This window comes from Hyalella azteca, unplaced genomic scaffold (assembly GCF_000764305.2).
Source record: "Hyalella azteca isolate HAZT.00-mixed unplaced genomic scaffold, Hazt_2.0.2 contig3150, whole genome shotgun sequence".
Taxonomy (NCBI): Eukaryota; Metazoa; Arthropoda; class Malacostraca; order Amphipoda; family Hyalellidae; genus Hyalella; species Hyalella azteca.
Window position 1 is genome coordinate 88,278 of NW_025933402.1, and position 27,319 is coordinate 115,596.

At 41.3% G+C, this 27,319-nt stretch overlaps 1 protein-coding gene across 1 annotated transcript; it reads right to left on the reverse strand.

The window, feature by feature from the left end:
- Positions 1-1,901: 1,901 nt before the first annotated feature.
- LOC108672152 lies at positions 1,902-27,319 on the reverse strand. The gene is made up of 7 exons (XM_018159778.2): positions 27,233-27,319; positions 7,556-7,640; positions 6,617-6,754; positions 5,610-5,761; positions 4,820-4,997; positions 4,171-4,382; positions 1,902-3,676 (listed from the first exon to the last, which is right to left on the reverse strand). Exons 1-7 carry the CDS (start codon positions 27,317-27,319, stop codon positions 2,261-2,263), a joined length of 2,268 nt encoding a protein of 755 aa, XP_018015267.1. The 3' UTR covers positions 1,902-2,260.

A 27,319-nucleotide genomic window follows, 5' to 3' on the forward strand; every position in this document is an offset into this window, starting at 1 on the left:
AATCTGGTAGCAAAATAACGCTAGAATTTTTGAAAATCTGTACTTTAGTGTATATTGTATCATTAAAAAGATAACTGGGACTGAAGGATAAGGGATAAGGGGACTGCAAACATGAGCCAACCTGTAGACTGGATTAATCAGCCATTCAGTGAATCTGTAGACTGAATTTTTCAATCAATCAGTGGACTGGAAGAATGAGCCAATCAGTTGAAATATGTGAACAGCCAATAACGATTCAGGACGAGCTTCCGGTGCCAATTTTTGTTAACAAATGCGTCATCATTGCGGATGTATATAAAAAAACAATATTAATCCACATGCTTATTAACCTCACTTATTAGTATATGGCAATTAAAATAAAGTATATACAATAACCAGACAGGACGTTGAGCCTCTCCAACAACTCTAACACAACTGAGCAAAATTCGTCGTACAAATCTCAACAAATTATTAACAATAACTTAATCATCTTTAATTAGGTGAGCAATTCGTAATCTTACTTCCAGTAATTAATATATCTTCAGTTAATCATATACGAAGTTACAAATACATACTTTTTAAAGTAATATTGCTGAATATTATAGCACATGATAACAATTATTTCATCACAACGTATTCGGATTTAAAAAAACAACCCCAGTATTTGGCAGTTGAATACTCAATACTGAACGCATTTTTCCGATAAATTTGCATTTAGTACTGAGAAACTTTCCCCATTTTTTTTAGTAAAATAAAATTCAAATTTTGCGATCTTCTTCAATCTCATAGCAACAGTAATCTTAAGGCCTCGCTTCACTGCCCCACGAGATATCGGGCAGACTTGGCTGGCTCTCTTGGGATTCCTCCACGAAGTGATTCTCTCTAGCTCTACTCGTAAAAAAGTATATATAACATGGGAAATTTTGCCATCCTTATCCAGCAATTTTTTTGCAATCGGTGCTCATTAACAAAAAATATTTAAATTGCTACTTCCACAAATTAATGCGAAAAGTTTCCATCTTTCGAAGTTTCCATCGACGGAAAAGTTTTCCGTCGTCGTCACTGTTCACGAATTGTGCGATTTCAACACTTTTTTCGATAGGGCATTTCTCGATCAGCCTCCTTGCTGTTGATATCTATCATCAACAACAAGTTACAACCGAACATGCCGTAATGGGGAGTGTAAATCCCTTATCTAACAGTTCCTACGAAGGAGCTGTTGAAGGAATGAATAAATTAATTAGGACGAAATTAAAGAAATTACATCGAAATGAAAATGAAGAACTCTGAGCTGTGAGCGCCAAAGAGTTCTTGTGGTCAGACGGAGCACAACGAGAAGCCAGTGAAAAGAGATAATAGCGGTTTCAGCGTTTATTAGGCCGTAGGCCTGTCGCCGATTCATAACATCGCAGAACATTCACAGCTTATTACGGGTCTCGAACTCGCAACTCATTGCTACAATTTTGCTGTGCTTAACCGCCCGGCCTCCTCGCCGATTCTGACCAGAAACTGTCGCACAGAAATGGGATCGAACCCGCACCTCTCTGCGCCAATCCTGGTATACTCTGAACTTTAACCACTAGGCCACCCTGCCCAGCGGTCGACCAGAGTCGATGAGCGCTGCCGGCCGTTGGCCATTAATTGGCCGGCTAAAAACTGCCGCTGCCTGAATAAGTGAAGCTACAGTTAGTTTAGTGTCCAAATGTTTACTAGCGCTTCAGCTATTAAGCTATCTCGCACCGAAAGTCAAGATGAACATCACCATAAAGGTGGAAGGTCTCAATTATTCATCACCCACAAGGGGCGGAAGGTCTCAGACCACAACTGAGACCTACAGTCAGACACCGCGAGCTCAGCGGTGGGGCGCTCAGGAACAATCCCCCTAGGAGCGCGAAATCCCATAGGACTTCTGACGAGCACAGACACCCGTCAGAAGTCCCCCCTGAGGGGAAGTGAAGCTACAGATATCGCATGAGAGTTAACACGATCGGATGTAGAAACTTTTAAATCTAAGAGCTGGGCATTGGTTTTACACCGCAGTTCCCCACTCTGAGCAGAACCTTGACACCGACGTCAAATCTTGCAGATGATCGCGAAAAATATTTTGAAATCGAACAAATGCATCCTCAAGCATCCTCGACGAGTTAGAATTTCACACTAAAACAGGTCTTAAGTGTGAAAAATTCATATATTAGACCCAAAGAGCTAAAAGCAATTGCAAGATTTTCGAACCCAAATATTCTATGGAAAATTGTAAAAATTATGGGACACGGAAGTGCCCTCAGCAGGGAGACGCTGTCGGGCTGGGCGGTCGGTAGGCGTGGCGCGCCGACGAGATAAAGCGTCGGGACGGCACGATGTCGGCCGCCGAAAACCCGAAGTTTCGTAGTCGGGAATTAACAGAAGTTGGGATGATTTCTTCTCGACTAGGGAGAACGATTTCTCCCCAGTTGTGTCCATTGCTGCGGAGCCGCGAGACGCGGAAATTCGGGATAATTTCTTCCTGATTCAGAAGGTTACTTTTAGAATTCATGGTGACTCCATCTCGGAGAGGGGTGACTCCATCTCGAAGAGGGGTGACTCCATCGCGGAGAGGGGTGACCCCATCTCGGAGAGGGGTGACTCCATCGCGGAGAGGGGTGACTCCATCGCGGAGAGGGGTGACTCCATCGCGGAGAGGGGTCACTCCATCTCGGAGAGGGGTGACTCCCTCTCGGAGAGGGGTGACTCCATCTCGGAGAGGGGTGACTCTTCGGAGAGGAGTCACTCCATCTCGGTTTGAGGAGACTCCTTCACGACTCGTAACGCTGCCGTCACCATTAGAGGTGCCGTCTCGCGAGGTGAAGCCGAAGTAGGAACGGCCGACATCTTGTCGTAGCAAAGTGAAGCTGTAGTGATTATCATCTGATGAACCAGTCCCGAACGACCAATTGTGACCCGGCGTGCGATTTGACGGCCGATTGAACGACGATGATCTTGAGTCCTGATCCGACGATGATGAAACCACGGTTGTCGAGTAAATATTATCGCAAATTTCGGCGTAGAGGCACTCTTCGTCCTCTTCGTCTTTCTTGAGACGAAGGCGACTCAAATCGTCCAGCACCGTCGAATAGTCCTGACTGTCGACGCTCTGACGAAGACGGTAGCTCAGCGAATGTTCAGGCACGGGCGGCGGAATATCATCGTCGTGCTTCTGCTGTTCTTGATATTTTGCGTTGCGTCCATTTTGAAAAATATAAGTATTCTGCTTTGAAAGTTTCCTCGGTTCTCTCCCGTCACCCTTACCAGATTTTCCAAGCTTGTCAGGTACAGCCTCCTGAACGCTCGATTTTTCTCTCAGAATGTCAAAAGTCGTCGCGTCTCCGCCGTTGCGGATAGTTAGTCGGTCGCGACTTTTCTCGCGAATCCGCAATCGTATTCGACTATCCCTACTTTTATCCCTGGACCTTTCATCCCTGCTTTTGTCCCGAGGTATCCTGTCGAGTTTCTTGTTGTCATCGTTGCTTCTTCGGGATTCCCGACTTCGGTCCTGGGCTTTCAATTCCCGGACGCCACCGCGCACGTGGCGCAGTTTGGGGCCGCCGTCCGCATCGGATTGAAAAAACGGACCAGTGGAGGACGCAGTGTCCGACAGCGTGGCGGAGGTAGATGTCCGCAGTGGGAGGACAGGTCGAGTGTCCGTCACGTGATGAGTGATCTGGAAAGTCGATAGACCGATTGAAGAAATTATTTTAAACATTTTAATAATAGAATTTTCTTTAAAAATTTTTCAAACCAGAGGTTGTGCTAGCCTAAATGAACATGTGTTCCGCCCTTAGGTCTGGAAATGAATTTGATTTTATGTCGAAAAACTTGACTGCTGAAGTAAAGATTTGAACAGCGGAACTATGCATTGATCGCTCCAATTGAATATTGATCAATGGATGGAAAATATCAGAATCAAAGTAAAAAACAAACGCAAAGTTTCGCCGTGGTAATATAATTGCAAGAGTAACGCTGCGAGTGATAGAACGGAAATTTATTCCGCATGATACATTTAGAACATAAAATGTATATAATATAATATAATATTATATAATATAATAATGTATATAATATAATATAATATAATATAATATAATATAATATAATATAATATAATATAATATAATATATAAAATTAGGACTCAAGCAGGACGTTGAGAACCTCACCTTGATTTGCCTCTGCCAGGCCTCGGCCTGGTCCTCGCAGTAGGACTTGGTCTTGAGGTAAAGTGGGGACTTGGGGAAGACTGGGTCCTTGATTGGCGTGAGTACGAAGTTGGAGTCCAAGTCCATCTCCAGGAAGGTGGCGTTTGTGTCTGGAGTCATGGTGCAGCCAAGGAGCACGTGCTCCTTTTGGGCGCTCTCCAACTTCAGCAAACCTGGAGGAGATAAATATGAATTAGTTTTGTATTCAACAGTTGAGTGATGTGTTGAACACGCATGAGTTTTGTCTTCAGTCTTTACTTAACCTTAATAGCTGGCAATAATGTCTATGGGCCTATTTCTTCAGTGCCGACACTTCTATTCTATTCAATTCTATTCTATTCTATTATAACCCTGAAGGCCTTCATTCTCATTGGATAAAACTACACGCTTGTGAACACTGACTTTTATGGCCACTCTGTCCAGTAATTGTCAAGGAGCTGGGCACTTTATCCACTCACCAGTGAAGGAGCTGGGCACTTTATCCACTCACCAGTGAAGGAGCTGGGCACTTTATCCACTCACCAGTGAAAGAGCTGGGCACTTTATCCACTCACCAGTGAAGGAGCTGGGCACTTTATCCCCTCACTAGTGAAGCACTTTATCCACTCACCAGTGAAGGAGCTGGGCACTTTATCCATGTATCCACACACAAGTCTGACAGTAAGGGGCAGCTGGAAGCCGTCCAGCAGCTGGGCCATGAGGTAGACCTGGTCCAGCGTCTGCTGGGCCGCTGCCCGCGCCGCCGTGGCGTAGAACTTCCCCCGCGCCGACAGCGGCACGAACACAACCTGTGTCGTCAATTACGGTAATAATACGAAGTAATACGAATAATATAAATGATACAAATAATACAAAGTAATGCAAATAATACAATAATACAAATAATAAATATAATACAAATGATAGAAATAATAGAAATAATAAAAAAAATACAATAATATAAACGATACAAATAATACAAAGGATACAAATAATGCAAATAATTCAAATAATACATATAATACAATTTTATCTTATCACTGAAATGATAGGATAAAATGAAACGTTTTGTTAGTCCATATAAAGTCTAAAAATGGGCTACAAATCACATCAAAAATGATTGAGCCTCTTTTAACCCCTCAATTAATTTAAAATTAATTCCATAGCCAGCATCATGATTAAGCGTTCAAACAAATCCATGAACATTTTCACAAACACAGTCCACAATCAAGCCCACAATTAACTCAGTCCACAATTGAGTGTACAATTTATTCCACAATTAAGCCTACCGTTAACATCAAATTTTACACCACAATTGCCTCCATATTTTATCCACAATTAGGTCTAGAAATAAGTCCGCAAAAAAGTCCGCAAAAAAAGTCAACGATAAAGTCCACAATAAAGTCCACAATTTCGTCCACCTGTCCCCGGTGGTCGAGGCACTGGGCGAATCTGTCCCCCGACGCCTGCGTCCCGTCTTCGCCCGTCCTCTTGGTGTCCTCAAAAAGTCCCAGGAGCTTGAGGACGTGACCCGCTGGGACAACGCTGCGCTTGTAGCGAGGGTTGCCAGACCCTGCGGGACAAAATGGACTTGATGGGAAAAATGGGACTTGCCGGGACATTAAAACCTTACATTATAATAGAACCTGCTGGGACAAGAGGACTTGCTGCGTCTACTGGGACAAGAGGACTTGCTACTTCTGCTGGGACGAAGGGGACTTGATGGGAAATAATATGCGTTTACAAATTACTTTTTAAAGAACACACTTCTAAAAAATCCAGTGGCTCCGATGTTACACATGCATAATGAATTTCTAATTTTATTCTAAAAATTAAGAAAATTAATTTTTAAAATTTTTTAATAATTAAAATAAATTAAATTTTAAAAATTATTTATTCTGCCAATTGATTCATGCATTGTCTCCAACTTTATGCAAGTGTGTAAAATTTCAGATCGATTTGAGAGGTAGAAGTGTGTTAAATATTTATTATAAGATATGTAGCAGCAAACAACAAGAAGTGAAGTTAAAGAGAAGTGTTGTAATAAAGAGGGACTTCCCTCTTTATTACTTATTATATTACTTATTATATTATATTATAAATATTATTATATTATATTGTTTCTTGCATCTAAAGAGGGACTATACAGAACTTGCTGGGACAAGAGGACTTACTGCGTCTGCTGGGACCAGAATGTCTGTTCATCACATAGACTATAATTATAACTATTGATATATACTGCAATATAAAATAGGTACTGTAGATCGATATATGCTGTAATATTATATATTACAGTATATATCGATGTAATATATACTGTATATTACATCGATTTATATTATAATATGAATTATATTATAATATAAATAATAATATAATTTATATACTAATAAATTAATATTTATATAGAGTATATGTGTATACTGACGGGAGTTGTCAGGCAGCCTGACGTAGCCGGCGACGTCATGCCTCGTCAGGAAGAAGCTGACGTTGCTGTCAGCCACGTCAGCGACGCTCGTGTAGCACGTCGCCCCACGACATCGTCCTGACACGACGCTGAACCAACCTGTCGTGAGAGGTGGTTGAGACATGGCAGACACGATAGACATGACACGGCAGACATGACACGGCAGACACGACATGGCAGACACGACACGGCAGACAGGGCAGACACGACACGGCAGACACGACATGGCAGACACGACAGACACGACACGTCAGACATGGCAGACACGACACGGCACAGACACGGCAGACACGACACGGCAGACAGGGCAGACACGACACGGCAGACACGACATGGCAGACACGGCAGACACGACACGGCAGACACGACATGGCAGACACGACATGGCAGACACGACATGGCAGACACGACACGGCAGACACGACACGGCAGACACGACACAGCAGACATGACACAGCAGACACGACACAGCAGACACGACACGGCAGACACGACACGGCAGACACGACACGCCAGACATGGCAGAGACGATTGATACATCACAACATTTCACGAAAAACATCACGGTAACATGAGGTACTAAAGAACATGTAGCAGCAAACAAACGGCAAACCATGATTACCCCCGGAAACTCACAGTAACCCCGGTAACCAACGGTAACCCACGGTACTCTAGGTAACCCCGGTGACAGTACGGTACTCAAGGTAACCCCGGTAACCCTGGGTACTCAAGGTAACCCCGGTAACCAACGGTACTCACGGTAACACCGGTAACCCACGGTTCTCAAGGTAACCCCGCTAACCAACGGTTCTCAAGGTAACCCCGCTAACCAACGGCACTCTAGGTAACCCCGGTAACCAACGGTACTCAAGGTAACCCACGGTAACCCCGGTAACTCACCGGTGTAGCAGTCCGGGATGACCAGCGTGGGCCCAGCAGCGATGATGGCCCCTGACGCGCTCGTCTTGAGGGACACGGCCCGTACCTGGGGGGGGGGTAAATTGGTTCTACGTCTACCGCGGTAAACTGGGTCTACGTCTACCGCGATAAACTAGGTCTACGTCTACCGCGGTAAACTGGGTCTACGTCTACCGCGGTGAACTGGGCCTACGTCTACCGCGGTAAACTGGGCCTACGTCTACCGCGGTAAACTGGGTCTACGTCTACCGCGGTAAACTGGGTCTACGTCTACCGCGGTAAACTGGGTCTACATCTACCGCGGTAAACTGGGCCTACGTCTACTTCGATAAAATAGGCCTATATTTACCGTGGTAAACTGGGTCTATATCTACCGCAGTAAATCAAGTCTACAACTGCCGCAGCGAACTATAAATCTACCGTAGTAATGTGTCTAAATTCACTGTTAAGCCCTAGTGGCTTAGGCGAAATTTCGACACAGGTTTCAAGGAGTTTTATTTTGGTAATCTTGAAAGCATAGTTTCTGCAAGTATGACATCATAAATATTAGCTATCTAATACACAAGATAAACAAATATAAGCAAAATTAGATCCAAGTTAACCAAAAAATATCATATCAGAATCAATAATGAAAAATTAATAAATTGCAGCACTAAACTCACCGAAGTACTTCGCCACTAAAGGAAGTTTGAACTACGAATGACAATTTATCTCCAGGTAAACATCGGTTGGATGACTGAAGGTCTAAGCAGAAAGATTACGTGAAGCGTACATGTGAAAAATTGCGATTACATTCACCTACTCAGGGGCTTGCTTTTTAGCATTTGTGGACTAGGTTAACTCCAGCAGGCATCTGACGTCGAAACAACGTTCAATATTGGTTGATTTCAGGTTTAAATATTGATCAACCAAAATTAAACGTCATATCGACGTTGAAATCTGACCAACACTAAAAGGGACGTAAAACAACCATATTTCAACGTTGAAATAACGTCGATATTGGAACGTTGAATTTTTAATAATTTTTAAACGTTGAATCAATGTCAATTTTAGGTTGAAATGCTGAACAGCCAAAATTAAACGTCCAATCTACGTCAAAATCTGACCAAAACTAAAACGGACGTAAAACAACCTTATTTGAACGTTGAAACAACGTCGATATTGGTACGTTGAATGTTATTTTATTTTTAAACGTTCAATTAGTGTTGATTTCAGGAAAAAATGCTGAACAACCAAAATTAAACGTCCGATCAACTTCGAAATCTGACCAAAACTAGAAGTGACGTAAAACAATCTCATTTCAACGTTGGAAAATAGTCGATATCGGTACGTTGAACGTTTAGCTATTTATTTACCAGCATGGAACTAATGTTATCACACCAACACCGAATAATGTACATATATATAAGTGTACGATTAATGACGAAATATGGCATTTCAATTTTCAAGAAGTTGCACAATTTTTAGCTTATTTTTATTGCTCATGCACGCGAGCTGCCGTGGTCAAGGTTGCTAAGGCGTCGCGGCGGTCTTCAGCGATCCCGGGTTCGAATCCTGCCACGGACGAAAAAATGGTCGGTTCTTCAACGTTGATTCATCCAGAGAATTCAACGTTGCAGCAACGTCGTAGTAGCAACATTGATTCAAGGTTGCATTGTAACGTCAGTACGACATTTCATGAAAGACGTTGCTTCAATTTTCATTCTAAACCTCTTTTCACCCCGATCTCAACGTCGTAATAGGTAGTTGTTTCAACGTCGATTCAGCCAGAGAATTCAACATTGCAGCAACGTCGTAGTAGCAACATTGATTCAACTTTGCATTGTAACGTCAGTACGACATTTCATGAAAGACGTTGCTTCAATTTTCATTCTAAACCTCTCTTCACCTCGATCTCAACGTCGTAATAGGTAGTTGATTCAACCACCGGGACTGCGACTGCATTTACCATTCTGTTAGTTGTTCACAGCAATTAAGTATGTTAAATTTATATTTACCGCTGTAAATTGCTGTTATTTACCGCTGTAAACTGCTGTTATTTACCGCTGTAAACTGCTGTTATTTACCGCTGTAAACTGCTGTTATTTACCGCTGTAAACTGCTGTTACGGGGGTGTGGGGGTGTGCAAATATGCTGCTATTGGCAACCCCTGCTGCACTAATCCTCTTGGGGAGGTGGAGGAGGAGTTGAGGAGTATTGGGTTCATTGGGGAGGACTTGGGGAGCATGGGGCGTCCAGGGGAGGAATTATGACGCATGATTTGTGGGGAAGATGGGGAGTGACGCACGGCTAGAAGCTGGGGAGAGGAGGATGAACTGCGGAGAAAATTTTTCTGGAGTTGGGGAAAGTGGGGAAAACTTTGGTGAAAAAGGGGGAAGTTTTGGGAACACCGGGCGTGAGGGGACGCCTGGTGCCCCGTCGTGAGGGACGGAGGCACTTTGGGGGATTTTGGGGTCCCTTTTGGGGAACTTTGATGCCTCGACGGCTAGGAATTTTTTTTTTTCGCTTTTTGTCTTTGTTTCTGAAAATATTTCTTGAGATTCACTGATGTATAAAATTATCAAAAAAATTTCATCGAACTATTTTTTCGATAGATGATTTTGCAGGAATATTTTCTGAAACTTTTTCATCGCTTGACTGAATTTCCGTCATCAAAAATCTTTTAAGCTGAAAAGTTATTTTTTAAATCACAATTCACTGAAGTTCACGACATTCATCGTGCGGTGTATGGTGAATGATGTACGAGCGCTGCCAGTGATGAAGGGCTTCCTGGAAAGATAAAAAAAAATGATTAGTTCCTCCTAAATCATCGGGTTCGGACGCTGGGAATAAAGTGATAATCATTTCAAACCTTGGTAAAAATAACACGTATTAGAATAAATGGCACTATTGAAGGTTGAAATACACCCCACTTATCACACCCCACCCATCACACCCCACCTATCACACCCCACCCCACCTATCACACCTATAACTAATGTACAGCTCGCTCAAAAAAGAACACCAATTTCACTATAAATTTTTGCATACGGATGCGACAAATTTTGCCTATGCCAATATTGCAGTCGTGTTGACAACCTAACTATATTAGGATAGATACAGTAACTTGCCACTGCGGCTGAGGAAGACGAATATGTGAACTATGATAATGTTTGAACTCGAACGTCAAGGTCAATGGAAAACAGTTTGACAGAACGAAGTTAATCTCTTATAGTTACTCTACACACAGCAAATTGCAAGATGCTAGTCAACTCAATTATTCAACTAATTTGTAAGAGTCAGTAGATAAATGAACTTCAATGTTTTATGTTTTAATATTTATTGCTCCTTTTATGTAAATTCTTGAAATGAAGCAATTCATAAAATGTTCATGAATTCGTGGTTTTCTAAATAAAAGAACGCTTTCAACAGGAGAGCACGCGTTTTGCATACAAAACGTCTAAATCAGCCTTAATGAAATCACAAAACCTCTATGGCATGTAGGAGACGTGACAACATCTCAAATTAACATAAACATATATTATACATTTTATTACTACTGGAATAAAATGTACCACAGTACGAACAACACTTGTACACTTTATGAAATTTTGAAGGAACCATGTTTTGCAATGCATCACTATTCCCTCACATATGAATAATTTCCCATGTCTAGACAATATACCGGTGCAATAAGTATCCTGGATACGCGCCCCAACAGCCCCTATATATTGCGGCGCCATAAGTATCCTGGATACGCGCCCCAACAGCTCCTATATATTGCGGCGCCATAAGTATCCTGGATACGCGCCCTAGCAGCCCCTATATACTGCGGCGCTAGGCTTGCATCACACAAATAAATGAGAGGCAGGTTTCAATGTACATAGATTAGTAAACAAATCAAAATACGGACATTATAACATGGATTTGTAATCAGAATTCATAGCCAGAGGCCCTGCATTGCGTGGCTAGCGGACATGCGGCTGAATTGCAATGGATATTCGGAGGACGGGAGGAACGACCTTCTCACGGCCAGCGGCGGCCACCCTGTCCACGCCGTGCACTTGGCAACGTCGCAGCCCACGACGTACATTTGGCAACGTCGCAGCCCACGACGTACATTTGGCAACGTCGCAGCCCACGACGTACATTTGGCATGTCGCAGCCCACGACGTACATTTGGCAACGCAGCGCATGCAAAACATGTGATAATGATGGGTAAGTTACGATGGGGCGCGGTGATAATTACGATGGTTATTACGCATGATTAGTGATGCCGATAGTGGATACTAGGAATATTTTGTGATGTACAGGACAAATAACGTAGGTCTGTACGCACAAATTCATACCTTCTCTGTCGCAAAAAAAAGTTGACAAAATATTTGCCGGAAACCACACCGGTTCGCATAACCAAGGCGTGTCAGGAACCGGTCCTGACTGGCGTAAACAAACTTCAATGTCAACGCAGCGTTGAATTTTGAACTTGACTCGCAGCAATTGAACTTGAGTCACTACGATTCAAAATAAAATACATTGAATAAGAATAACGTGCTTGCATATTTTTAATATTTTTTATGTAAACCATTAAAAATCAAAGCGTAAGAACGCATCCACTAATTTTGACGAAGGAAAGTGTTCTCGCTAACGCAGCGCACGTATTGTAGGAACAAAGAACTTCATAGAACATCATGGAAATAAATGCTCATACGGAAGTATTAATATTTCTTTTACTATAATATTACTCATACTTCTAATAATATTGATATACTTATAAGAGCTGCAAGTATTCCAAACACGAGCAGTAGTCTCATCCTACATCACTATATGTATACTCGTGCTATATATAAAGCAGATGGGCCATACTTTTTAATTCACTAAGTGAACGCAAGTACTTACGCTCTATTTTCTTGTCTATGATTGGTGGATTTTGCTTGAAAGGCCGTCAATGATTGGCTGATGAACTTACGATCTCTTAACTTTTTTTGAAAGTATAGTGAACGTAAGTACTTACGCTTTATTTTCTTGTCTATGATTGGTGGATTTTGCTTGAAAGGCCGTCAATGATTGGCTGATGAACTTACGATCTCTTAACTTTTTTTGAAAGTATGGGCCCTGGAATATATACTGACATGACTATATATACAGTCACGTCACTATATAGTCGTGTTCGTACGTCACATATCTCGTTATAGTACGCAATTTGATTAGATGAATGCGCGGTGAATTTCGTGAATGAGACTTACAACTTTTCTAATTCATTTGCAGAAATTGGGTCCGGTTTTCGGAGCATGACTCAGCATTTCTGTGCGCGAATAGAAGCAAAAAATCTGCATGAAAATTATATAGAAGAGGGGGTATTGAAATGGGGGCAGGCGGGCCGGGGGGCCGGGTACAGCCTCTCATGGTCAGAATTTTACCCGCAATTGCGGCTCAAAAATCCAGAGTGGATCAGAGAGCCGCACCTGATTTTGCACGAATGATGCACAAATGATGCACGAATGATGTACAACGATGTACGAATGATGTACTAACGATGCCGAATGATGCACGAAGGATGCCGGAAAGATGCAGAAATTATTATTCTCAGAAATGATAGACGAGCTTCAGTAATGTTGTACGTACGCCAGGCAAGTAGGTACGGGAAATATAAAACATATTATAGCTGTCGTGTATTTTTCATACAAAGCTCTGGGTGCGAGAGTGCTTCTTTATGGCAACATTTGGCTTCCCGATGGCCGCTGCTGTCAACTTGGCAACGATGGCAACCCTGCGCTCGAATATTGCGCTATTGAGTCGAATATTGAGTCAACGTGCCCCTGGGACACGTGCCCCTAGAACACGTGCCCCTTGAACACGTGCCCCTAAAACACGTGCCCCTAGAACACGTGACCCTAGAACACGTGACCCTAGAACACGTGCCCCTAGAACACGTGACCCTAGAACACGTGACCCTAGAACACGTGCCCCTAGAACACGTGCCCCTAGAACACGTGCCCCTAGAACACGTGACCCTAGAACACGTGCCCTAGAACACGTGACCCTAGAACACGTGCCCCTAGAACACGTGCCCCTAGAACACGTGCCTCTAGAACACGTGCCAATTGAACACATGCCATTAAGCGCAACAATCATTAAGCGCAACAATCATTAAGCAAAACAATCATCAATCACAACAATCATTAAGCGCAACAATCATTAAGCTCAACAATCATTTAGCGCAACAATCATCAAGCGAAACGATCATTTAGCGCAACAATCATTAAGCCCAACAATCATTAAGCGCAACAATCATTAAGCGAAACAATCATTAAGCGCAACAATCATTAAGCGCAACAATCATTAAGCCCAACAATCATTAAGCGCAACAATCATTAGGCGCAACAATCATTAAGCGAAACAATCATTAAGCGCAACAACCATTAAGCGCAACAACCATTAAGCGCAACAACCATTAAGCGCAACAATCATTAATTAAGCGCAACAATCATTAATTAAGCGCAACAATCATTAAGCGAAACATTATAATTAAGCAGCGATGTGAACACTCTGAGCGTGAGCTCTCTACCGCATTTAAATTTACGTTAAATTCAATAAGCAAAAAATGCGAATGAATAGACAAACAAAAACGAGATATAAGAAATTAAAGAACAAGATATTCAATCAATGGAAAAAGAATGGAAATCAAATCGAGAAAAGAGCCTGTAATAGGGAATAAAATTAATAAAAATAATCACGAACTAAATTAATTAACCAGAACAACTCTAATACTAGCAAAAATATATATATAAAATCTGAAATTTTAAACAATTCAGAAACTTCGAATAAAACAAACAGAACTAACTTAGAAAAACAGAAATAACTTAGAAAAACAGAAATAACTCAGACAAACAGAAACAACTTAGACAAACAGAATAACTTAGACAAACAAAAAAACTTAGACAAACAAAAATAACTTAGACAAACAAAAATAACTTAGACAAACAAAAATAACTTAGACAAACAGAAATAAATCTCCGGGCTAAGATTTTCCTAAGTGAACAAAGAGCGAGAAATTGCGCGGCCTTTGTCTGGCCCTAGCGCCTTTGTTGGACCTCAGCGCGACGCTGCCAACAAAGAAGACAAGGGGTCAAGCCTTGTCAAGGGGCCAAGCCTTGCCAAGAGGTCAAGTCTTGCCAAGAGGTCAAGCCTTGCCTAGGGGTCAAGCCTTGCCAAGGGGTCAAGCCTTGCCAAGGGGTCAAGCCTTGCCAAGGGGTCAAGCCTTGCCAAGAGATCAAGCCTTGTCAAGGGGACAAGGGGTCAAGCCTTGCCAAGGGGTCAAGCCTTGCCAAGGGGTCAAGCCTTGCCAAGTGGTCAAGCCTTGTTAAGGGATCGAGCCTTGCCAAGGGGTCAAACCCTGCCAAGAGGTCAAGTCTTGTTAAGGGGTCAAGCCCCGGCCTTCTGCCGCACCTGTAAACAAGCCCCACTAGAGGGGAGGAAGAGGGGAAGGGGAGGAAGAGGGGGAGGGGAGGATGGGAGAAGAGGAAGAGGGAGGGGGAGGGGAGTACATTCTCACGCGGGTGAGAGATGAATGCTCATTCAAAAAAAATGAATGGATCGTATTGTCCGAATACTGACACACTTTCTCACCCCCGCACAAGCAGGCTGGCGCTGCAGCACTGAGGGGAGCTGAGGGGAGCTGACCCCTTACTAGCTCCTCCTTCCCTCACTAGGGGGATGGATAGGTAGCCTCATTAATGAGGGTAGTGAGGATACTCATTAGGGAAGCATAATCCTCATTAAGCTAATAGGTTGCCAGCTGTAACACTGCAGCTGTAACACTGCAGCTGTAACACTGCAGCTGTAACACTGCAGCTGTGACACTTCGGTGGCCACCGAAAACTCGGCCATAGTTAGCACCGGTTTTAATGAGTCCATGAATTATTTGCTATATATTCTTATTTCTATACATTGTTTTTCCTACATATTCATATTGTTATGTATTTTTTTGCTATATATTGTTTGTGCCACTATTCTTATTGTTATGTATTTTTTGCTATATATTGTTTGTGCCACTATTCTTATTGTTATGCATTTTAATTGCTATATATTGTTATTGTTCTATATTTTTATTGCTATTTATTCTTGTTGCTACATATTGTTATTGCTATATATTTTTATTGCTGTTATTGTTATACGTTGTGCTGCCGTTCATCCATGCGCTCGGAATTGAGTTCAGAGCGAGCGTGACTGTATAGGCTACCCCACATAAAACTATGTTCCGGCCATCGATGGCCACCTCTAAATCTGCCCTGATTTCTAATGGACAGCAAGAGAAACGTGACGGTGCTGACAGGCTCGGTAATGGTGTTCATACTCGTGGTAATCACGCGGTAATATTCGCATGCCTATTTCACCACGAGCCATTACCGCAAGTGACTCGTGGTAATCACGCGGTAATATTCGCATGGGATAAAGTGGTGCTCGGTAATGGCGTTCATTGAGCACCATTAGTGCGCCATTATAAGCGTACGGATAAAGTGGTGCGCGGGAGCGCCAATGTCGGTTATTGCGCGCGCAATTCCTCGTGATTTATGAGCGCAGTTTAGAGAAGAAAATAGCACACACACTCGAAGAAATGTGTGAGACTTTTTCCAAATAACGAAGCTTTCTTCAAAGGTCATCCGGACCTAGTTTGAGCCGAAAAAAAATTCGTATCAGTGCTACGTGCAGAAACCGTGAAGATGTTTCGGTAAAATGACCCATTCCATTCTCTGAGTGGACGAATCAACGGTGGAACAAGGCCGGCCAACGGGACAACGACGGTCATTTTTACCTCTTTATGGAAAGTTCGAAATTTATTTGCATAAAAACAGCTACGCGAATTCGGAGTAAAACTTCAACAGTGAATCAAAAGGAAACAGGAAAGAGTTCTTTCATTGACAGGAAACTATCGAGGAACCTGCGAACTGATTTCAATATAAAAATAGAAAAATGAGACGCTACGTGGGACAAAAATTCATTGCTTTCACGAATGAAAGAAAATTTTTTCAGCTGTTCAACTAATTTCTATTGCTTTAATAAAGATAATGGAGTTAGTCATACGAAATGAACATAAGGGAGTTGGTCCTACGAAATGAAAATAATGGTTACAAAATGAAAATAATGGAGTTAGTCTTACGAAATGAACATAATGGAGTTAGTCTTACGATACATCAATGAATGGCATAGTCTTTTCTAGCTGCAAAAATTCATTAGCGGCTTCCACTAAAAAACTGCGGCATCACAAAAATTGTCTTCATCGCCGCCATATTGAAAGAAGACAAAACTCTTTATGATCATAATAATAAACAAATAGGAAATAGTGCATGAAACAGCAATATATCCTATAATTGTACTATATAAAAATACATGTAATAATATTATATTACATTTGTATTTGTACAGCTAATGGAAGGCAGATAGATTGGATAATGAAGGGTTAATAAAGGGGACAATGGCGGGATAATTGATGCGCTAATAAAAGGGATAATTAAGGGGATTATGAAGAGGATAATTATTAAGGGGATAATGGAAACGGCCAATGGAAAAAAGTATTTCACATGTTCTACTGCGCTACTTTTTTTTTGTAGCGTAATCTCGCTATGCTCGCAGTGCTCGCTGGCCGAAGTGCAGAATCTCGGGTATACGCACCCTGTCGTATATGAATCTATAATTAGAGTGTCATGGGTATAATAAGAGGGCATAATTAGAGGGCCCGGGTATAATAATCCTTGTCCGGGTATAATTTTAGGATTCCGCGTCACAACGTTTGCAAGGCCTTAAGGGCCATACGAGGGACCACTTAAGGGTATTTTTTCAAAGGCTTTTTAGACTCCGCTTAAGCACGGTGAAAAATACTGGTGAAAAATCATCGGCGATTCATGCATGGCCGAACAAACACCGACGATATTCCGACATTTGTGCGCTCAGTTTCGGAAGTTGAGCGTTTCAAATGTGTTTCAGGAGAGTTTCAGCGGCGTTTCAGGCAGATTTCAGCGGATCATAAGATGCACAAGAAAACCCGGAAGTTAATAAGCGATGTTTTTTATTCGCCATAACCAAGAGCTGCGAGGTGCGGTTGATTGCTGAGCGATACTGAAGAACTTTTATTGACAAATTCAGCTGCCATTGAATTGGTATTGAACGGTATTTTTTGTTCCATAGGTTCCCATTTAGAAGTTTTCTTTTATAGAAGATATATGCATTGTCAGTTTTTCCTAGAGTAGAGTTGAGGTATGGATGAAGTATGGATGAGGTATGGATGAGGTATGGATGAGGTATGGATGAGGTATGGATGAGGTATGGATGAGGTATGGATGAGGGATGGATGAGGTATAGATGAGATATGGATGAGGTATGGATGAGGTATGGATGAGATATGGATGAGGTATGGATGAGGTATGGACGAAACCGTAACCGGCAGCTTGTAGAACACAAATACTACTAGGTATATAAAGACGTGTAAACCTCTAGCGGTGTAACCAGTCTAGAGGTATCATTAAGACAGAACTAGTATGGGGTAGAATAGTTAGTAGATAACTATATATAGTACTATAGAGCACCTATATAGATAAGAACATTTACAGCCCATAGTGCCCCACAGTGCTATGCAGTGACCATGCAGTGACCATGCAGTGACCATGCAGTGACCATGCAGTGACCATGCAGTGACCATGCAGTGACCATGCAGTGACCATGCAGAACACGCCACATATGTCATAGGTTCACTGCGGTAGTTCACCGCCCACCTATGGAAGCCGTGGCATTTAACCTAATGGTTATTCGCCAGCACACGTATCCATCTTATCCTACGGGTACGTATTACACCCAGTGTAGGCACTTATCCATCTTATCCTACGGGTACGTATTACACCAAGTGTTAGGCACTTATCCATCTTATCCTACGGGTACGTATTACACCCAGTGTTAGGCACTTATCCATCTTATCCTACGGGTACGTATTACACCCAGTGTTAGGCACTTATCCATCTTATCCTACGAGTACGTATTACACCCAGTGTAGGCACTTATCCATCTTATCCTACGGATACGTATTACACCAAGTGTTAGACACTTATCCATCTTATCACACAGGTAAGTATTACATCTAAGCACTTGACCATGTCATCACTTAATACGTGACCTTATCCACGGTCCACGTATCTACTCCTGTCCTGTTGATGTCTCACGTATCCATCATTCATAACAGCGTATCCACCACTCATCCAGGAGCCAGATTCCTCTTACTTATCCGTGTTTATCCTACACCGCGTTTGGTAGTCGAGTATGCGCAATAAATAAAAAATAAAATTTAATTTCGTGAAGGACATTCCTTGAATCTCCGTGCAAATGATGAGGCAGGATGACGTCACCACATAGCCTGTGATGAGTCATCTCGTGATGACAGGAAAATGTTGTCATCTGAGTGGTAAACATACGGTAAATTGATGGTAAACCTAAGGTAAATCAGGTAAGGTAAACCTGAGTTAAACTTTTTATAATTTTACGCGTTGAAAACCGAGCGAACTTCAGAACTTGTTGTTTCGCTCAGATCTTAAGTTTTGAACTTCAAGAACTAACACATTGATGAATTGCACAAAATTCATAGCCGAAATTCAATTTTCGTAAAAGTTCGCTGATATCTTAGCTCCGAAAAATAGAAATATTAAGCTCTATACGAAACTATCCATAAAAACTTTTCATTAACTGAAACTATCCATAAGTACTTTTCATTATATTTATTAATGAAGCCATTTTGCAGAAATTCATTTATTAGTTTCTTTTTGACAACATTTGAATAATTTTTGTGTTTTTGAAGTTGTTATTGAATGCGGCCTTGAATTTGTTCTGCGCAGGAAGGTTGCCGGCTGCAGAAACCGCGTCATTTGCATACCTCGTTTGGCCAAGTCTTCGCAATAAACAAAATATATATCCTGTTAAAAACTTTTGAAATAATTTACACAAATTCATCAATGTCTGTTCTAATTATTCAATAAAAAATGAGCTTAATTTCAGCATGAATTGAAATAGAATGAATAGAATATAAAGAATAGAATATTGAAATAGAATTTACATGGTAAATGTATATAAAGTAATAAAAAGGAATAGAAGGAATATTATTCATTAATAACTAGAAAAAGAACAATCAACGTTCGTTCGGTAGGCTGAGTGAATTTAACCAGAAAATTTATTCAAACTGAGACCCATGACTGTCGCCGGTCCATTTGACAGCCCGGTCCATTTGACAGCCCGGTCCATTTGACAGCCCGGTCCATTTGACAGCGGCCAGGTAAACTGTCGGGCCAGGTAAACTGTCGGGCCAGATAAACTGTCGGGCCAGGTAAACTGTCGAGCCAGGTAAACTGTCGGGCCAGGTAAACTGTCGGGCCAGGTAAACTGTCGTGCCATGTAAACTAAATTTATAAAACAGGATTCCTTCAAGGACATTGTTCAAGACGGCATATAAGGAAACCTTCAAAGGGGTATATACAAAAAATGTGAATGAAAGTGATCATAAACATTTTGAACATTTGTGAACCTGTGATCATGAATGTGATGAATTAAATGTGACAATAACTAAAAGTTTTTAAGGAGCAGTCGAAGGAGTCAGTTACGCCTTAAATCGAAAATTTTTGTAAAGGCGCAGCCTGTGACATCATTCAAGGCGTAATAAAATGTGAATATGTATATAAAAATGAATAAAATGTGACAATAACTAAAAGTTTTTAAGGAGCAGTCGAAGGAGTCAATTGCGCCTTAAATCGAATTTTTTTTAAAGGCGCAGCCTGTGACATCATTTGAGGCGTAAAAAAGGAGCGCCTTACGAAGATGGTCCTTGCTGGGCCTTGGCCTTGGTGCACCTTAGCAAGGAGCGTCGCCTTGCATTTCAAGCCTTAAAAGCTAGTGGCGCCGGCGCAGCAACGCTGTCTCTTCTATACCTTTATTTAAATGAACTGAACAGCTTCCTATATTATAATAAAATAAAAATAAGTTTCGTTGTCAATAAAATAAAATTTCGTTATCTCAAAAATATTGTTCACAATCAATATTTTTTACTAAAATGATTCTTCCTCGTTTATTTAATATTTTTACTAAAATGATTCTTCCTCCTTTATTTAATATTTTTACTAAAATTTTATCCTTAATGATTTTCGTCAAAATGTTTCCGTTCTAAAATTTCCGTATCAGTTTTTGGCCTTGCAAGAATTTCCGACTGTCACCTATTAAATCATTCCATGAAGCAATTCTCGGTAAGTTTTATCCGATGATGAAACTTAAGTTTCTGAAGTAGAACTGAGTTTCAACACCTCATGAGGCTAAACTAAAACAAATTTCAAGTTCAAACCAAAAATTCAAACAAAAATTCAACTCATTATCTATGCCTTGAAAGTTAAATTCAAGCAACATTAACTTAAACTTTAAATTCAAACGACTTCAACGTAAGATAAATTCGACTTCAACGTAAGACAAATTCGACTTCAAAATTTTTTAACTCAATTCACAACATTTAAAATAAAAAATCTAAAATAATTTCCAAAAGTTTGATAGTTAAGTCTCAGCAAAATCTGTAGCACCCACCTGCTAGCAGACAAATTCCATTAGCCACTAAGAAAACTACGACAATTGTTTGTTCATTATTTCTCTAGCACAGCAATCACTGCAACAACTCGGCAGATATTTTTCGACCCCGAAGCGTCATTATAAGTTAATTGGAGGGCCAGGAAATTGAAGAGATTGAAATTACGCTGCAGATTCGCTTAACTGGATCCCGTTATTTTTAGCCATGGGATTGGCACACAAATTATCTCTGTAAAAAATACTCGTTAATTGGGGCCGAGCAAACCGTCTTTTCAACTCATTAAATGCGTGACACGTAATTCAGTTAACTCATTAACCTGCAGAATATTTTACATCTGAATTCTGGATAGAGATATACTCAGAAAAAAATATAACTCAGCACTACTCACTGCAGTGAGTGACAGAGAGCGCATTTACTCGTCGACGAAAACTTGAGGTCACGGACGGACGGACGGACAGACGGACAGACAGACAGACGGATGGACGGACATGGCGAGCATAATAGTGCATTTTTTCCATGATTGAGAAGATGCGCTAAAAAGTGAATGATTCAGCCACACGATATCAGCGGCTGATAACAGGCCAGCCACACGATATCAGCGGCTGATAACAGGCCAGCCACACGATATCAGCGGCTGATAACAGGCCAGCCACACGATATCAGCGGCTGATATCAGGACAGCCACAAGATCTCAGCGGCTGATATGTCCTGTCGGTGTTCTAGAGTCGCCGACTATAGTCCTGTCGGTTAAGATCTCAGCGGCTGATATCAGGACAGCCACAAGATCTCAGCGGCTGATAACAAGCTCAAGAATGGAAGTTATGAGAGAACAAATCCTGTCTCTAAAATCCTATTTTGTAAAAGACCTAATTAATTAGCCAAAAATTAGAAAAAAATTGTGTTAAAAGTGAATGAACATGAGTTTTTACGAACGATACAAAACACAAAGTTAAACGAACGATAATCGATTTTCCTTCTTATGGAAGAAATGTTCACAATGAGCAAATAATCAAATTTTAATCGTTTTTAATAATTTGCAAAAAATTTTATAATAACTTCAAATTATAATAGTGCTTAATGACTTTAAAATGTGATGAATTGGACAGGAAGAAAATACGACTCACAAGTTATTATAAATAAATAAACTATAAAAAGTTGAAAATACGTTTCATGGATCAACATAGAAAAGCAAAATGTTACAAGCCAACATGTTGCCGGAATATATAAATATATAAAAGCTAATACACGGCGGAGCGTTCACGCATGCGCGGACATGCATCCCAGTGAAAATTTACAGACGCGGCAGCTTCTGATTTGGATTACCAGAAGCTGGGGCGACTCTAAATTTACCGACGCGGCAGCTTCTGATTTGGATTACCAGAAGCTGGGTCTACTCTAAATTTACAGACGCGGCAGCTTCTGATTTGGATTACCAGAAGCTAGGGCGACTCTAAATTTTGTTAGGGTGGCAGCCGGAGCGCGGGTTGCCCACACTGCGGCGCGGTAGGAAAAAAGCTCGACGCGGCGCAGCTGAAGCGTGCGATGGACCGGCGAGGGGTGAACGCCCGGTGCCTTCCTCAGCCCATGGCAGGGCTCCGGGAAAACAGCATCAAGAGTAGAGAAAAAGAGGAGGAAGATTGGATAAAGAGCGAGGAAAACAGCATCAATAGTATAGAAAAGAGGAGGAAGATTGAATAAAGAGCGATGAAAACAGCATCAAGAGTATAGAAAAAGAGGAGGAAGATTGAATAAAGAGTGATGAAAACAGCATCAAAGAGTAAAGAAAAAGTGGAGGAAGATTGAATAAAGAGCGAGGAAAACAACAGCATCAAGAGTATAGAAAAAGATGAGGAAGATTGAATAAAGAGTGATGAAAATAGCATCAAGAGTATAGAAAAAGAGGAGAAAGATTGAATAAAGAGCGATGAAAACAGCATCAAGAGTATAGAAAAAGAGGAGAAAGATTGAATAAAGAGTGATGAAAACAGCATCAAGAGTACAGAAAAAGTGGAGGAAGATTGGATAAAGAGCGAGGAAAACAGCATCAAGAGTATAGAAAAAGAGGAGGAAGATTGAATAAAGAGCGATGAAAACAGTATCAAGAGTATAGAAAAAGAGGAGGAAGATTGAATAAAGAGCGAAGAAAACAGCATCAAGAGTATAGAAAAAGAGGAGGAAGATTGAATAAAGAGCGATGAAAACAGCATCAAGAGTATAGAAAATATAACTCAGCGAGTGACAGAGAGCGCATTTTCTCGTCGACGAACACGTGAAGTCACGGACAGAAAGACAGACGGACAGACGGACAGACAGACAGACGGACATGGCGAGCACAATAGTGTATTTTTTTCTATAAAGAGAAAATGCGCTAAAAAGTGGAGGAAGATTGAATAAAGAGCGAAGAAAAAGATAAATTAAAGAACTGATTCGGTGCTCAGTTGATGATGATTATGCAAAGAGCTCAAGAGTTGCAACAAAGAAGTGACGTATTTAATACTTCTTGAATCAAAAGCCTATCCAAGAAGCGTTTTTTTATTGACCATTTGTTTGGCTAACACTTTTTCAGTTGAGAGCTCCTTTAGAAATTAAAAAATTATGAACCAGCACTAAAACTTATCGTGGTTAAGATAACTTGAAAGCTCTATTTGGGTAAACCAGAGGTTCCGCAGGTCCCTAGCATTTTAGCCATCTGACTCCAGCATCTTAGCCATATGACTCCAGCATCTTAGCCATCTGACTCCAGCATCTTAGCCAAGTTACGCAAGCATTTTAGCCATCTGACTATAGCATCTTAGCCAAGTTACGCAAGCATTTTAGCCATCTAACTCCAGCATCTTAGCCATCTGACTCCAGCATCTTAGCCATCTAACTCCAGCATCTTAGCCATCAGACTCCAGCATTTTAGCCATCAGACTCCAGCATCTTAGCCATCTGACTCCAGCATCTTAGCCATCTAACTCCAGCATCTTAGCCATCAGACTCCAGCATTTTAGCCATCTGACTCCAGCATCTTAGCCACATTACGCTAGCATCTAAGCCCTCTAACGCCAGCACATACAATGGCCATACAAAGCCATTTTAGCGGCCATTAGCCATCTTAGACACGTTAAGACATTAGAAGCCAACCGACGCTGACCTCAGCTGACCTGACCTGGGGAGGTCATCCACTGAAGGTGGGCATCTGCAGCCATTGACCATCACGAGTACCGCAAGACTAGTAGTACCACAAGACTAGTAGTACCGCAAGACTAGTAGTACCACAAGACTAGTACCACAAGACTAGTAGTACCACAAGACTAGTAGTACCACAAGACTAGAAGTATATAGTACTCTACAGCAGGCAACAACATCTTCACCCTTGTTACTCTTACCAAGCCACACTGGGCATGTTATCATCTCTCACGAATGTTATCAACAATTACGGACCAGGGCCGATACTTTCAAAAAAAGTTAAGAGATCGTAGGTTCATCAGCCAATAATTGACAGCCTATCGAGCAAAATCCACCTATCGTAGACAAGAAAATAGGTCGTAAGTACTTACGTTCACTTAGCGAGTTTTGAAAGTATGGCCCCAGGCAATAAGTCCAGCAGATATCTCAATCAATCGTCAGTTATGGAAAGATCGGGTTCCAAAGGCCGGATCCCTTGTGAATCAAGTCACGAAAAATTCAAGAATCGGCAACAGGCCATGGGCCTATTTCTTCAGTGCCGACACTTCTATTCTATACTCATAAAAGTGTAGGAGTCGCCTGTCCAAATTGCGACACGTTCTGCTCGTAGTATCAATACGATATTTGGGCGGGCCAAACTGGGTCAGAAGAACCAACATAAAGGAAAAATGTGTCGCTTCTTGGACAATGTTCCACTCACCTCCCTGAGTGTAAGGCCAGGCACAGACACCGCTTTCTTACTTGTCAAGTTTGTAAATTTGATAGCGAACACGAAAATTGTTCATAGTTAAGGGAGATTTAAAAGTAATATAATGAAGAACCTAAGCCTTACATAGCCAGCATAACTATACCGGCTCAGCTACCAGCAACACATACATAGCCAGCACAACTACCAGCACAACTACTGGTAATTAATGGATTTGACTGGGTGGGAAAATAACTAGTTAAAGATAACTACTAATTGGATTATAAATGATCGCAGGAAATTGACAGATAAATCACAGCTGCCATGGCTATGATTTATCGCAATGCATTTAGCCGTGCAATCTTCACTCGCAAAGGGTAATCCAGCCCACTCCTTTACACTCCCCCACTCAGCCCACCCTCTCAATACTCCCCCACTCAGCCCACTCCCTCAACACTCCCTCTCTCAGCCCACTCCTTTACACTACTCCTCCACTCAGCCCACCCTCTCAACACTCCCCCACCCCCACTCACCCCACCACTCCCCCACTCATCCCACCACTCCGAGTGGGCTGTAATGCCCCACTCAGGACCCGACTTTCACTGCATCACTGCAGCAGTGAAAGCGTCTCGATATTGTGTTCGTAATTGCCCGATCCATTGAACAACATTGCCTTCATAATTGAATTATATTACGTTCATTTATCCCAACAAATTAATGACATAATTGAAAGAAATTTAATGTCTTGATTAAAAATAATTTAGCGCCATAATTGAAATATATCACACAATGTAAATTGATGAAATTCGATGATATTAAATGAACGAAAGTGAACGCTCAAGTGAAAAGCTACCGAGCTTTCTAATAGCCATCAATAGACGACCTAATCAATAGAAGTTGCCATCAATAGACGACCTAATCAATAGAAGTTGCCATCAATAGACGACCTAATCAATAGAAGTTGCACGGCATAAACGATAACAATTGAATTCATTAATTGACGAGAACTGTTGGTCCTACGTGAACTAATTGACATGAGCTGGTGGCGTATTGTTCTCATTATCGTAATTCATTATTAATTATCATCATTCTCTTTAACATTATCAATCATCACTTATCATAATTATTCTCTTCATCAGTGTTAATCGTCGCTCATTATCATTATTCTCTATATCATTATCATTCATCGCTCATTATTATTCTCTACATCATTATCATTCATCACTAATTATCATTATGCACATCATCATTATCATTCATCACTCATTATAATTATTCTCTACATCATTATCATTCTTCTCTTCATCACTATTCTCTTCAACATTATCATTCATCACTCATTATCATTGTTCTTTTCCTCTCCATAAGTCACGTAGGAAAAAAATGTTTACTATGTCAACAACCGGCGTCCAGGAAGAGTTATATTCACTTGATTTGAATTCATTCAGTCCCTTCATATGGATACATTCATTCACCTCATATGAATAAATTCACATACTTCATCTGAATTCTGGTGATTGTCTGACGGTGTTATTTTAAATTTGAACAAATCGAATATATCTATCCAGTATTTCGCAACCATTTATTGCACACACATTTTCTAGATTATAAAACGCAGTTAATGGCTAAAGTTACATAGAACTGCAACACCAGGCAGGATTACATAGAACTGCAACATCCAGGCAGGATTACATAGAACTGCAACATCCAGGCAGGATTACATAGAACTGCAACATCCAGGCAGGATTACATAGAAATGCAACATCCAGGCAGGATTCACCCCATCTTCGTAAATAATGTCGACCACGACGTAAACTTTCCTGAGGCAGCCGCGTCGAGAGACTGACGCGTGCTCAAAGAAAAATGCACGGGTAATATTGTCCAAATAGTGGTGCTTTTTTGGCCCGTAAGATGAGCATAGATCGGACTTAACACTGATAAGGCCTTTTACTGGGCCAAACTGTGTCAGGATGACCAACACAGGAGTAAAAAGTGCATCGCTTTTTGGACTATAAATTCCTTTGGGTGCCATCAGAAATTTTGTACAAAAATTTCTATAATAACCGATTTGCGAAACTAGAAGAAATTGTACTGAATTTTGACAATTATAAGTTTTTGTACATTATTTTCCTGTAGTAATTTTGTATTTACGTGTTTCTACCGTTCGTTAACACTACTCGTAGTTTAAAGTTTAAAAGTTAGTTCTTATTTCGTGAGATTAAATCACCTGCACCGAGGCAGACGTGTCCACCTCGGGGCGTCGCTCAGGGCCTGGGCATTTAGGATACATCCTGCCTACCTGCAACTCCCGCAT